Source organism: Eubalaena glacialis, chromosome X (assembly GCF_028564815.1).
Source record: "Eubalaena glacialis isolate mEubGla1 chromosome X, mEubGla1.1.hap2.+ XY, whole genome shotgun sequence".
NCBI classification, from domain to species: Eukaryota; Metazoa; Chordata; class Mammalia; order Artiodactyla; family Balaenidae; genus Eubalaena; species Eubalaena glacialis.
In genome coordinates this window covers 18,478,162-18,490,964 of record NC_083736.1, presented here as the reverse complement: position 1 = coordinate 18,490,964, position 12,803 = coordinate 18,478,162, and the positions used below count along the sequence as shown (strand labels likewise).

Sequence of the window (12,803 nt, the reverse complement as noted above, 5' to 3'; positions counted from 1 at the left end):
CTTCATGGGGAAAGATTTTCTTCTAATATATGAGAGAATACTTCCTCTTCTCTTTCCCATTCTTTTTCTTTACTCATCTTTAAATAGAGATCTATGTCAGGAAAAGACACACCTCACAACTTCCTGAGCTATCTCAGTTTGCCCAGGTATTGAAGAACACTCTGATGCTTGTATTGCCTCTGGAATTCCTAGGATAGAGCAGGTTTTCATAAGTGATAAGTTCTCCTTCCTCTTGACAAATGCCTCCCTTACCCTCCAGACAAAATAAAGATATTGGGTCTGGTCTGAGGCGGTTTATGTTCTAGTGCATATCTCAAGCTACTGTAATCTCTACTAGGTTATATGAGTACACATACTCACGTTACATATTAAGAACAAAGTCTCTTACAAATATTGAATCATTATGTTGTATACCTGGAACTAACATAATTTTATCTCAGTAATTTTTTTTTAATTGTTAAAATTTACCTTAAAAAAAGAGCAAAAGCTCAAAAAATTTTAAATCACTTGACTAAGGTCACTGAGATAGAAAGTGATAGAACTAGGATTCAGACACAGATTTTTAGACTCCAAGTGATTTCTTCTATATTACAGGAAACCTAGAAAGAGACTTTTCTGAAAATTTTGTTTTAAAGAAAGTATTCCATTGTAAAGTTAACTATGCTTCAAAAATAAATAGATAAATAAATAAAAATAAAGTATCCCAGTATTACATGCCAAGTGGAATACTATACTATTTTATTATTTTTAAAAAATAATTCTTACTGTGAGAAAAGTAATACACAAGTATACAACCTTCTAGTGAAGGCTGGGCCATCCTTGCATAAAAAGGCCAGGAAGGGCAGTGGAATAATAATATGAAAATACAAGTGCTTTCTGAGCTGAATTGATTGGTTAATGCCATCCACTGTCTCAATCATTATCAGACAAGACCTTTAAATTCTCACTAGCTGAAATGCAAAATTGCCGAAGTAAATATATTGCATTCATTTCTAAACCTCTTCAATGTTATTTATGTTGTCACTCATCTCTAACAGAGGTGAAGTTATTAAGGCAGATGAGCATCAACCAAGAAACGGATTAACAAAGAAAAGCAGCAGCAAGGGCTTCCCTGGTGGCGCAGTGGTTAAGAATCTGCCTGCCAATGCAGGGGACACGGGTTCGAGTCCTGGTCCGGGAAGATACCACATGCTGCGGAGCAACTAAGCCTGTGCGCCACTACTGAGCCTGTGCTCTAGGGCCCGCGAGCCACAACTACTGAGCCCGCGTGCCACAACTACTGAAGCCCGCGCGCCTAGAGCCCGTGCTCTGCAACAAGAGAAGCCACTGCAATGAGAAGCCCGTGCACCTCAACGAAGAGTAGCCCCTGCTCGTCACAACTAGAGAAAGCCCGTGCGCAGCAGTGAAGACCCAATGCAGCCAAAAGTAAATAAATACAATAAATAAATTTATTTTAAAAAAAAACAGCAAACTTCATTAAGAAGAAAGAAGATGCCTTTCTACAAAGTATAATGTACTCATACTCAGTATTTCTAGTAATAAAATAAAATACATGCAAAGTCATGAATTGATTCAATAAATATGGCCAAGTTAAAATTTAGAAGGTTGGTGAACACAGAATCAGAGTAAAGGCAGTTTGATTATTTTATGAAGTACTTCATCCAAATGACAACAGAGGTAAATTATCTCTGTTATACAACCAAATACTTTTCTCTGATCTTTTTTGTCACAGGTCAAGAGTGAAAAATTCTTATTTCAAATTTCCTTTTCTCTAGATTCTTTATTTTATTGCATTTTAACCTTGCTACATGCTACAATCTTAAAGTACTGTGTCACATTTTTCTATTAAGTTACAATAGAATGGTTATAACTAATATAACCTGTTACGGTTTGATTTTTTGGTACTTTTCCTATAAAATATACAGGGCTCACTTTTTTATAGGCTGTAGCTTTTTACTTAATAGCTAGTTAAACAAAGGAATACATATTTTGTAATGAAGGTGAAAATAAATCCAAGTATACTTACCACATGAAGAATTTTATTCTCTGTTTCATATACAGTACAATCCTAAAAAAAAGAAACATACACATTAATTTTAAAAAATCAAGCATTCCTTTTAACTAATATATTCACATTGGTTAGCTCTGATGGTCAGTTACAGGGATATTTTAATTTTTGCTTAACTGTGTTTTCTAATTTTACTAATTTTAAACATACATAATAAAGGACAATATACATTGAATAGATATAAAAACAAATATTGGAAAAATTACTATAATCATTTCCTGTCTAAACTTCTACATGTGATAAATGTATTTTGTTGAAATATTTCCAACATTTCAAATACTGATTTGTTTTTTTATCTGCAATTGCTAGACTTACAATAAGCAGTAATATAGCAAAATGATCTTTGCTTAGAAACTTCGTGTTTCTATGGTTCAGTTTACTCAAGGAATTTATAAAATGGGCATGATATTATAAGTAAACCAATAAGGATGTGTGAGAATCAAATGAGGAAATGAAATAAATGGCTTAGCACTATCTGGCATACAGTAAATGATAAATACATTTTAACTATGAATTATTGTTGCTCTGTATCATTTAAAAATTTTAAACTAATTAGTTTTATGTTAAAATATAAAGTTAACAAATTATTATTTGGCTGTCTAACTTTGAAAAAAATATCCATATTCCACAATACTGCATATTTCGAGGAATGAGAATCCACGTCATTTTTTCCCCTGAATTTAATTTTGACAAAAAGGAATCTTACTCAACATAGCTTTTGGTAATGTCACTTCACCACAATACCTTGTCAGAAGAAGTACATATTCTTATCGGGCCAAAATTTTTAAAGTTAAATTTGGGCTAATTCATTTCACAAACTAATAGAAATACTTAAGGATTGGGCCTTGCCATTCTGTGCCAAAGGAGAAGTTTGTTACAAACACCATTATATCTGTGTCTATATACTCATATAAAGTCAACTTTTAATAATTAACTATGAATTATGTGTACAGAGGAGCCAAGGTGTAGATAAAACATTTATATTTGGAAAGTGCATTTGTACTTACATCTGAATTTGGAAGAGTCCAATTTTACAGAATTAACTTCAAACACAATTACACTGGGAAGAGACGATTTGGGAAAAGCTGGGAAGTTGCCCAGTTTCCCCATGCTGCCTCTACAGCTAGCTTCAGCTGTAATGGATGCAAGTTTCATTAATTACCTACCTTCCTAGAATCAGAGGATATGATTAAATGTTCAAACTTCAAAGGGATTCTTCTCAAGGAAAAAAGTAAATATGATCTAAATGAATATTCTGCTAGTGATAGAATAATCACACAGAGTAACTATTTCAAGTCTCTTTAAAATATACTCTACTTGTACATCCCTAGTATGATATAAGAAAAAGAACTGTTAACCAAAATCTTATACTATTTTCAGTAACCATATTGTTGGTAGTAGTGTTGTTATTCTGTTACTGTTTTGTTGAAACTGTTGTGTGTGTTTTATAGGATGAAGCAATTGAACAATTATATGACAGTATCATTCTATCACTCTTGGTGACATTGGTAAGTAACTTTAGCATGGGAGAAAGCAGATACATATATAAGAAGTTAGGTAAAAACCTTAGAGTCTCTTGATGTATTATGTATGTATGTATGTATGTATGCTTCTCTTAGTTCTGTCCACTGAAAAAGCGTAGAAACAATGACCAATTTAGTAATAAATGAACTCCCCACAATTGGTGGTCTTCAAATACCATTTCCCAAGCCTTCTTGGAAAATGGCTAATACCAGATCTGGGATAGGAACTGTACAAGAGGAGCATGGATTATATTGTGACACAAGATAGAAAGAAGCTATTAAAGACTACGAGGATTGTGTCAGTAGGACTCAGAAGCCAACATGAAGACATTCTCACTGGCCAGAGATGGAGCAATTCGAGCATCTAAAAGGATAACTGTAATGGATGGAAACAGTAAATATTACTAAATATTAAGTATATTAATATGTTTGAAGCTAAATTTTAAATATACTAAATGTATCTAAGTATATTTAGTAACAGTTTAATAATATTGAATATATTAAACCAACTGGATAATGTATAATAGATGTACTTCTCCTCTTGATTCAGCAAATATTAATCATCTGTGCTAAGGATGTAAGGATGAATAAAACATGGCTTAGAGAAGTGCAGTTTAAGGAGATAGGCATTCACACAAATAAGTTAAAATATGTAGAATTCTACAGTCTTCATGCAGTTTTAAGTTTCAATAACTTTAGAAGTATAAATGCCATGAAGTTACACAAATCAACATATGAAAGGTCAATTATTTAAAATTTAAAAATATTAATATATTTCTTATTAAAATTCAACAAAACCACTGTGTTGGGCTATACATTGTGCAAGTCAAATTTCAAACTTTGTAAAAACTTTCATCAGCTGCTCCTCCTCAGTGACTAAAAGGATTACATTTGTGATCCTGGCCTTAGTATTATTCAAAGAATGAAGTACTGATGCATACTTGACAATTTTGAGATGACCCCATAAGATAAAGTCTAAGGGAGCTACATCAGGTGACTAAGGTGGCCGAGTATTTCCATGGGTCTAAAAAACTGTCACACACAAATATTAAAATTAAAAACTTACCATTTGAAATAAAACTAAATGATTGTAAAAGAAATTGAAATAATTAAAATTCAAATGATGTTTGTACCATATTTATATATGTGAAGTTATTAAAGCTTAAATATGCACTAAGACTTTTGGGACACCAATAATTACTATAATAAAGGCCAGATCATGGGGCTGGGGAAACAGAGGAGGAAACAACTTTAACTTTGCCTTAAAAAAAATCAGGAAAGGTGGCTTTTAATTGGGTCTTAGAAAAAGTACGTCTTTTAGGCAAAGAAAATAAAGGCATTACTGCAAAAGCAATGAAAGTACACCCAAACACAGTTAAGCTACTGCAGTGATTTTTCAGATTTTACTTCTGTATACATGTGAGAATCACTTAGGGAGTGGGTTAAAATGCTGATCCCCAGGTCCATCCCCAGAAATAGAGATTCAGTAGATCCGGAGTACGGGTCCTCAAGATGATTTTGATAAAGATAATATTTTGAGAAACACGTATTCTATTTTACAGGATATCATGTGATAGAAGAATACCAAACCAAATCAAACCAAAAATGATCAAATATATAGAATCCATAAAACAGTAAACTGATTTAAAAACAGTATCTGCTAGCTCACTCTAAACAGTTCTCAGCTTCTCAGAGCTTTGTGTTTTGGTTACACGTTCCCCCAATTTATTGATTGGTTTTTCTTTTTTCCTGCTAGTAAACTTATTTCTCTTTAAATAGCTTACTACTTTGAATGCTGCTTCTACTCGTCTGTAACGCTACCTTCTTTCAGCCAGAATGCCTCTTCATTATTGAAAACCAAAGGCTTTTCACAAAGGTTGAGACACAGCATAATAAAAACAAAACAATAAAGCAGAACAACACAAAAAGCACGTATTAACCTGCTGCTTTATATTAGGGAGAAGAATAGAAACTAAATTACTATGTTCTATTTAGTTACGCTATAATTTCTTGGAGTTCATTTTATCATGCTAAATATTTAAACAGCCCTAGGTACTTTGAGGGAGTCATCTTATCAGTAAGTTATTTTATTTCCATCAAATTGTAATTTTAAAGTATTTGCTCCTGAAGTGTGGGTTTTGTTACCACTTAGGGCCAAATCTTTTCCCAAAAGGTCATACCCCCAAGTTTTAAAAATAAAATCGCACTGCATATAGAGAAATCTCCATTTTATGAACTTATTCATACTATGTAAAGGTACATCTCTGACGTTCTAGTTATTTTTAGGTTAGGATTAAATTTAGATTTTTAAAATTGGATTTAGAGCTATGTCACTATATACTCCCAGGAATTTTCTTCAGTAGCTCATGCTGTCTTTTACTGTACATGCAAAATAACACTTGCATTTCTTCTTTATCCTTTTTACATATAATGCTTATACAAACCACGTGATGCACATTTAAATGCCCCAAATTCCTAATATGACAATATTCATAAAAAAGAGGAGTGTTTCTTCAATTTTGATCCCTTTTTTTCTTAGCAAAATAAGATCACCTACACAGGATCATAATCAGTTACCCTTTCTGTGAAACAATGATCCAGTTGCTATACTGAGCAGAATACATAAAAAAATTCCATCCTATATTTTACCATAAATGTTGAATACTTTGTCACCTGGGGATTAGGATGCTCAGTACAAGTAATATTTCTCATCAACCGTGTATTATAGATAGTCACAGGAACAGTACATAGGTTATTAATATTGAATACATAAAGAGAGAGTGAAGAGAAATAGTGTATGTCTCTAATGTTATATACTATTCCATGGAACTTTATAACTATAAATGCTATAAATTTTCATCTGTATCTTTTTAGTACATATATTATAGTACACTTATACAAATAATATAAAAAATATTGCTTTGCTTACAAGTAATATTTAAATAATCCATCTATGCAATCCTTTGATAATGGTACTTGCATAATGAATATTTCACATATTCTATTATTAAGGTATCAAAATTTCTTCATATGCTGCTTCAGTGATTAATTCATGTAATAAGTTAGTGTTATACTCTTATTCATTCATTCATTCACTCAAGTCACAACACCATTCACCAAAAAGGTTTTTTTTTTTTTTTTTTTGGCATCTTCTAAATGCAATTCACTGTCAGGGACTATTGGGTGATCAAAGATAAATTAAACTTGGTCCTTGGCCATTATTTCATTATTTAGTAGAGAAGTAGGTGAAACTATTCAAATAATAATACAAGGTAAACAAGATAAATGCTAACAGAAGATCCCATAAAAAAGGAGATAAATCCTTACTTGTTAACTCTGGAATGACCTTCTGGAGGAGATGATATTTTAGCTGGCCTTAAATAGTTTTTAAATCTGGAAATTGGGGGTTCATGAGGAAAGATCGTTCCAAATTATGTGGACACACTGAACAAAGGCACAATCAGGAGTAAGCAAACCAATTTGGCTAGAGTGTAAGGTATGTGGGGTGAGTGCAGTGAGAAAGAAAGCTTAGAAAATAATGTCGTATTGTGGAGAGCTACTAATGATAGGCTGGAGGAATTCTGTTGTTTTAAGGGGAATAAAAGCTTTATTTTTGTATAACAATCTATTTTGAAGACCCATTCTATTAGGGTAGCAAAGACTTAACTCAGTCGATTGACAACTTCTTGTGACTTTCATTTGGGCGAGGTTGAAGTCAGGGTAGCTTACCTAGTGCCATGGTTGGTGTTAAACAGCAATGTGAATGATAAGTGTGTGTGTGTGTATTTGTGTGTGTGTGTGTGTGCTGGGGGGATACAGGGGTGAGGTGGGGTGGGGTGGGAGCGGAGTTCAAACTCTCTGGTCTAGCTTAACAACTCAAATAGACATCTCTTGTTCCTTTTCTCATAGTTCCTTTCCTCTTGTTCCTTTCCTTTAGTTACAGGAGTAACTTTGGTGCCAGGTCTCAGATGGAAGAGACCTGGAAAGTTGTGTACCTTTCTAGACATACCAAGTAGACATTTCAACTCTAGGGAGGATGAAGAAGTATGCTCTTTACTCTGCTACAAGGGAGTGCTCACAGATGTGCGAGTATGGGAAGTATGTGATCAAACGTATGTTTTACGAAAATGATGAGGAAGAAGGCATGGATTCGGAAGGGAGAAAAGCTGGAGGCAGGGAGGTCAGTCGGAATACTTTTTCAATAGAAAATGTGATATGTAATTAGGACTTGAACTGAGGTTATGATGGTGGAAGGGGAGATGAGAAGAGGTGGATGACATACATGTAGCCAGGAATGAGTGAATTGGGCGACTGATTCATTACATACAGAGAATAATGGGGAGAGGAAAGTTAAACATTACCCCAGGGCTAATGGATCAATAACACTGTAGAGATGATAGGAGGAGAGAATTTAGGGAGAATAAAATAATTCTATTTTGGGCATATAAAATTAGAAGTTGCTGAGAGGACATATACAAAGCTGTCCAGCAAGTAGCTGAAAAAGCTGAATTTGATCTAGAATACAACCAGATCTGGGAAATATTTACATTAAAGAGACAATTAAAGGTACAAGAAAAACAAACAACAATGAACTCATCAAAAAAGAATATGTGTAGTGAGAAGATAGCTAAGGACAAGATCAGACAATGCTTATGTTTAAGAGCCAGATGGAAGAAGAGTTAGTTGTGTGGCCAGGAGTAAATGGAGAAAGTGGTGTTACAGAGACATATCTAATACAACTTATAGTGATAATAGAGTTATAATAATATATTCTATGTCTGTGCTATCTAATTCAATAGTCATTAGACGTGTGGCTATTAAGCACTTGAAATGTGGCTAGTGCAAATGAGGAACTGAATTTATAATTTTACTTAATTTTAATTAAATTTAATTTCCACTGCTATATGCAGGGAATTCCCAGGCAGTACAGTGGTTAGGACTCTGCACTTTCACTGCTGTGGCCCAGGTTCAATCCTTGGTCGGGGAACTAAGACCCCGCAAGACGCGAGGTGCGGCCAAAAAAACCCCCCAAATTGCCACATGCATCTAGTGGTTACCATGTTAGACAGCAGTGCAGGTCTAGAGAAATATACTATAGTCCATCCAACAGTTGGAGAAGCCATTTACCAAGAAACAAATAACAGTAAAAGCAATATATGGGAAGAAAACATAAAGGGATTTAATTCCCAGTCATTAACCAGATCCTTCAGTTTTTTTTTCCTTTAGCAAAGGGCAGATTCCAGTCTACTATGACATCTACAGTAGCCACACAGTACAATGACACCAATTCTCTCTGTAAGATAATATATGGAAGAGCATGAAAATGAATCTGAAGTACCCATCACATAGCTTTGTGGGCACAGAGAAAGCAGTGCCAGTGATAAAAGATTTGCAATGGATGAAAGATAAAAGTCGAAACTAAATAAAGATTCATCAGAGACAGAAAGCTGACTGAGTGTCCCGAGTGCAAAGAAGAATGTCCACGGTGAATAGACAGGCATCGACATCCTTCCTGAACGTGTTATCAAAACGCCATAGTTTAATTCTAATTTCAGATAAATGTTCTTGGCAAACAAGGCAGAAGTACAATAACCCCACAACTACCTCCTTGGCAATCCCTTCACCACTGTGACTGACTCAATGACCACATACTTGTTAGTCTTTCTGATGTTATTTTGGAATGAGAAGAATGTTCATGAAGGATGGTATCTGTTGAAATTTTAAAATGACCAGTTTTTAAAAGAATTAGCTAAGATTTTCATTAGGTTAAATAAGGTTACAAGTTGTAACATAAAAAGTGCAATTAACAAAGAATGGGAGGAGAATGTGTGGGTGGGCACGACCTTAGAGGCCATCTTAGTCTTTCTGTTGGTGAACATAACCATATTCTTCTGCATCGTGGATCATATTCCTCTTCACAATTCTGCTCCAGTTCTCCCCCAGGAGGTCATCTAAAATGAAACCCCATTTGACTCTAATCACTCTAGCCTTCCACTTGACAAGGAAAGACTAATGTTCCAACAGTTGAATGGGTGTGGAAACTAATCTTTTAGCATATAGAGACTTGGGGGTACAAGCAGAAGTGAGTCTGTTTTTTTCAGCATCTAAATGGCTCTCCAACAAATCCAAAAACCTCTGAGGCTTTTCAAGATTGAACTGTCAAAAGGCATAAAAGGTAAAAATGTCAAGTCAATGTAGCATTGACTAGAAAACTCATTAGTGAGATTGTGATCCTGTAACTTTAATAGCTTTGTTTTGACAACTTGAAGGGGCAGTGAATGAGCTAATCCCCATTATGAACCAAGTTTGTTTATTCTGCATGTCTTCAGTCAAGACCTAAATGATTTTGAATGGCCAATCAGATAACTACTAACTGTACATATTTTATGTTTCCATCAGTAATCTATTTGTTAGTCTTAGTCTTTCCCATTAGATTGTCAATATTTTCAAAGAAGGAATCTTATATTCAACTGCACTGTCTCTTTAATTTCTCAAGGTGCTCTGTACACTCTATAAATAAAATGTGAATTTATCAGTTATGATTATTTTCTTCCATTGATTCTCTATTTTCATATTCCACAGTAAATATTTAACACTGGTTTTATAGGTTAGGTGTAAAAAAATGAAACTTTTAAAGCCATATTTTTAAAACAAAACTAACTGCTATACAAACTAGTACAGTACACTTAGTCTCTTCATACTCCTATTTTGTACAAAAATAGAGTTTCACAGTTTTAAAATAACTTTAAACATGAGTTTGGTTTTAAACTTTAATCCGCATGATCTCAGCAGATATTTTCAACAAAAATAATTGGGCCTTTCTCAGCATGAAGATTCACATTATGCAAAAGATATCAAGAATTTTATATTCATTCAATGAAGCTAAAATTTCTTCGTAAGTCTCTCTAGCTTCCACATGTTCAAGTTACTTACTGTAATGACCATCTAATATATCACAATGAAAAGAAAATCTATAGGGTCTAAAATTGGGAGACAATTTTTCCCATGTGACAAATTCAACTAAAGAGTTCAAGCAAAGATAAATACCACACCCCATTACAAATAAACATATAAATTAAATATTAATTCTTCAATTCAAGATCATACACTTGGCTGCCAGAAAATAAATGGAAGTTATAGTATATGTGAAACAAATTCTAAGTATTAGTTTAAAGAATTCCTTAAGCTCATGTATCTTTGTCCTTTTTATCTACTTAGAATGCACTTTCTTGGACAAAATGAAACCATTTATTTCAGTAACTGTGTCCAACATATGAAAAAGTGCCACTTACCTGGGCACTCAATAAATATTTATAGATCACTGATGATGATAAGCTATTTAAATCCTAGCAAATACTACATTGTCCGAGTAATACTACTAGCTCAAATCTAGGCTTAACGTGGTACACCTTCAAAATAGATATTACACAGAATCAGTATCCATTTAGTGTTTCCTAGTCATAACACTGAGTGATTATAAGGCAGAATTTTATGCTTTGAAAAAATTCGAGAAGTCTCCCCCTCCCACCAAACCTACCACCCCATATTCCAGTAGATTACACTTAAAATACCAAGAGACACACACATGCATACAAACACACCATTGAGGGAAAAGAAGAAATTCTTCAAATTCAACCTTTACCAAGCTGTTTTCTTGATATTTAAAATTTCAGCACCTAATTTTATTGTCTCTTTCCTTATAGTCAAATAAATATTGTTGTCCTTAAAATTCTAGTATAATGCTATATTGGAATTGTTTAGAGATTCATTACTGTAGCAGATTTGTATTATGATTTCTAAATATATACTTTCTTTTTTTAAGGGAAAAGTAAACTTCCTGGAGCCACTGATGTTGGCCATGGATCTATGACTTACTTTGTTCAACAAAATGTGAGCCAAAGTGCTATGTCTTATTTCCATGCAGAAACTTTAAGAACCAGTTCACCATGCTCTCTTTTCCCTCTGCCAGCAGTGTTCAAGAAGAGGCTACTCTGAGCTTTGAAGTGAAGAGGATGTGCAGAACAGCTATAGCAACCCAGGATGCACATGGAACATGAGCACTGGACATGAGTATTATTAAAAGCCACTAACATTTTCAGGTTGTTAGTACAGCATCATCTAGCTTCCTTTGACTGATACAATCCTCCATAAAACAAAAGAGGGAAAAATAGAACACTCAAGCAAATGAAGACCTAACCAACGCAGAGTTTAATGCAATAACTATTCTATGAATTTTACATACTGTACCTCTTCATTTCAGGAAATATGAGGTGCTATATCACTCCTCACACAATGTAATTCACAATTAACCTCAGATTACATTCTGCTACCTTCATGCAAATCTAGTCTTTTCCCATCTTGTATTTTAGAGAATTTTTGCCTCAGTTTTTTAAGTTTGATTCATGCTCACTTGTCCTAATTACTTAATTCTGACCAGTTCTTCAACCTGCCACTATCAATTACAATTTCAATCCATTATTTCACTTGTGTTAGGGCCTAATTTCATCTGAATTACCTATCTGATGTTGGTGGTTATTCTGACCCAACCCAAGAGGCCTGGGTTATTAAAAACTACTTCGGCAGCAGGGCAAAATGCCTCAGAAAATCAGTGCCTATAACTAGTAGCTCTATATTTTCTTTGATTTGCTGCGTTCATCTTATGTAAATATGAAAATCTATGTCATAGATTTTGTGTAATGATTCAATGATATAATCCATGTAAGGCATAATATGATTGTATGATAATATGATTCATAATAAATGCTAAAAATGTCATTATTATTCCTTCTCTATACAGTTTTAGTAACTCTAGTTCCTGCCTCTGTCTGTTGACACCACATTAGTTTCTAGCACTGGTTCTCCCCTTATTACAAATGCACAATGACCATTTTTGTTAATAACTTATATTTGATGTTTCAAAGAACAAGTCTAATCCTTTTGGATATGCATGTATGGCACAGATAGACTATGAATTGATAACTACAGTTGTAAATTCAAAACTTTAACTAGTCTCTTTTATAAAAGTGTGGGCTCTGGGCTGATATCACCTATCAATAGTTGAATCTCCTGATCCATAGTTCTCAGTCATTCATACTGTGCTGTGGTAAAGTCCAGGGACTATGCATGTTTAGCAAGCTTCCCTGGGTGAATCATGGTCCATGGACCAACCATTGGTAAACACTGTTCCTGATCACATACATTTTCTTCCCACC

At 34.0% G+C, this 12,803-nt stretch overlaps 1 protein-coding gene across 4 annotated transcripts in view; it reads right to left on the bottom strand.

The window, feature by feature from the left end:
• The window catches only part of CNKSR2 (connector enhancer of kinase suppressor of Ras 2), a 258,137-nt gene that overhangs the window by 153,951 nt on the left and 91,383 nt on the right, over window positions 1-12,803 (bottom strand). For all 4 annotated transcript variants that reach the window (XM_061177887.1, XM_061177888.1, XM_061177889.1 and 1 more), the window contains exon 5: window positions 2,027-2,068. In XM_061177887.1, coding sequence (XP_061033870.1) covers window positions 2,027-2,068 — 42 coding nt within the window. The remainder of the gene's footprint in view (window positions 1-2,026; window positions 2,069-12,803) is intronic.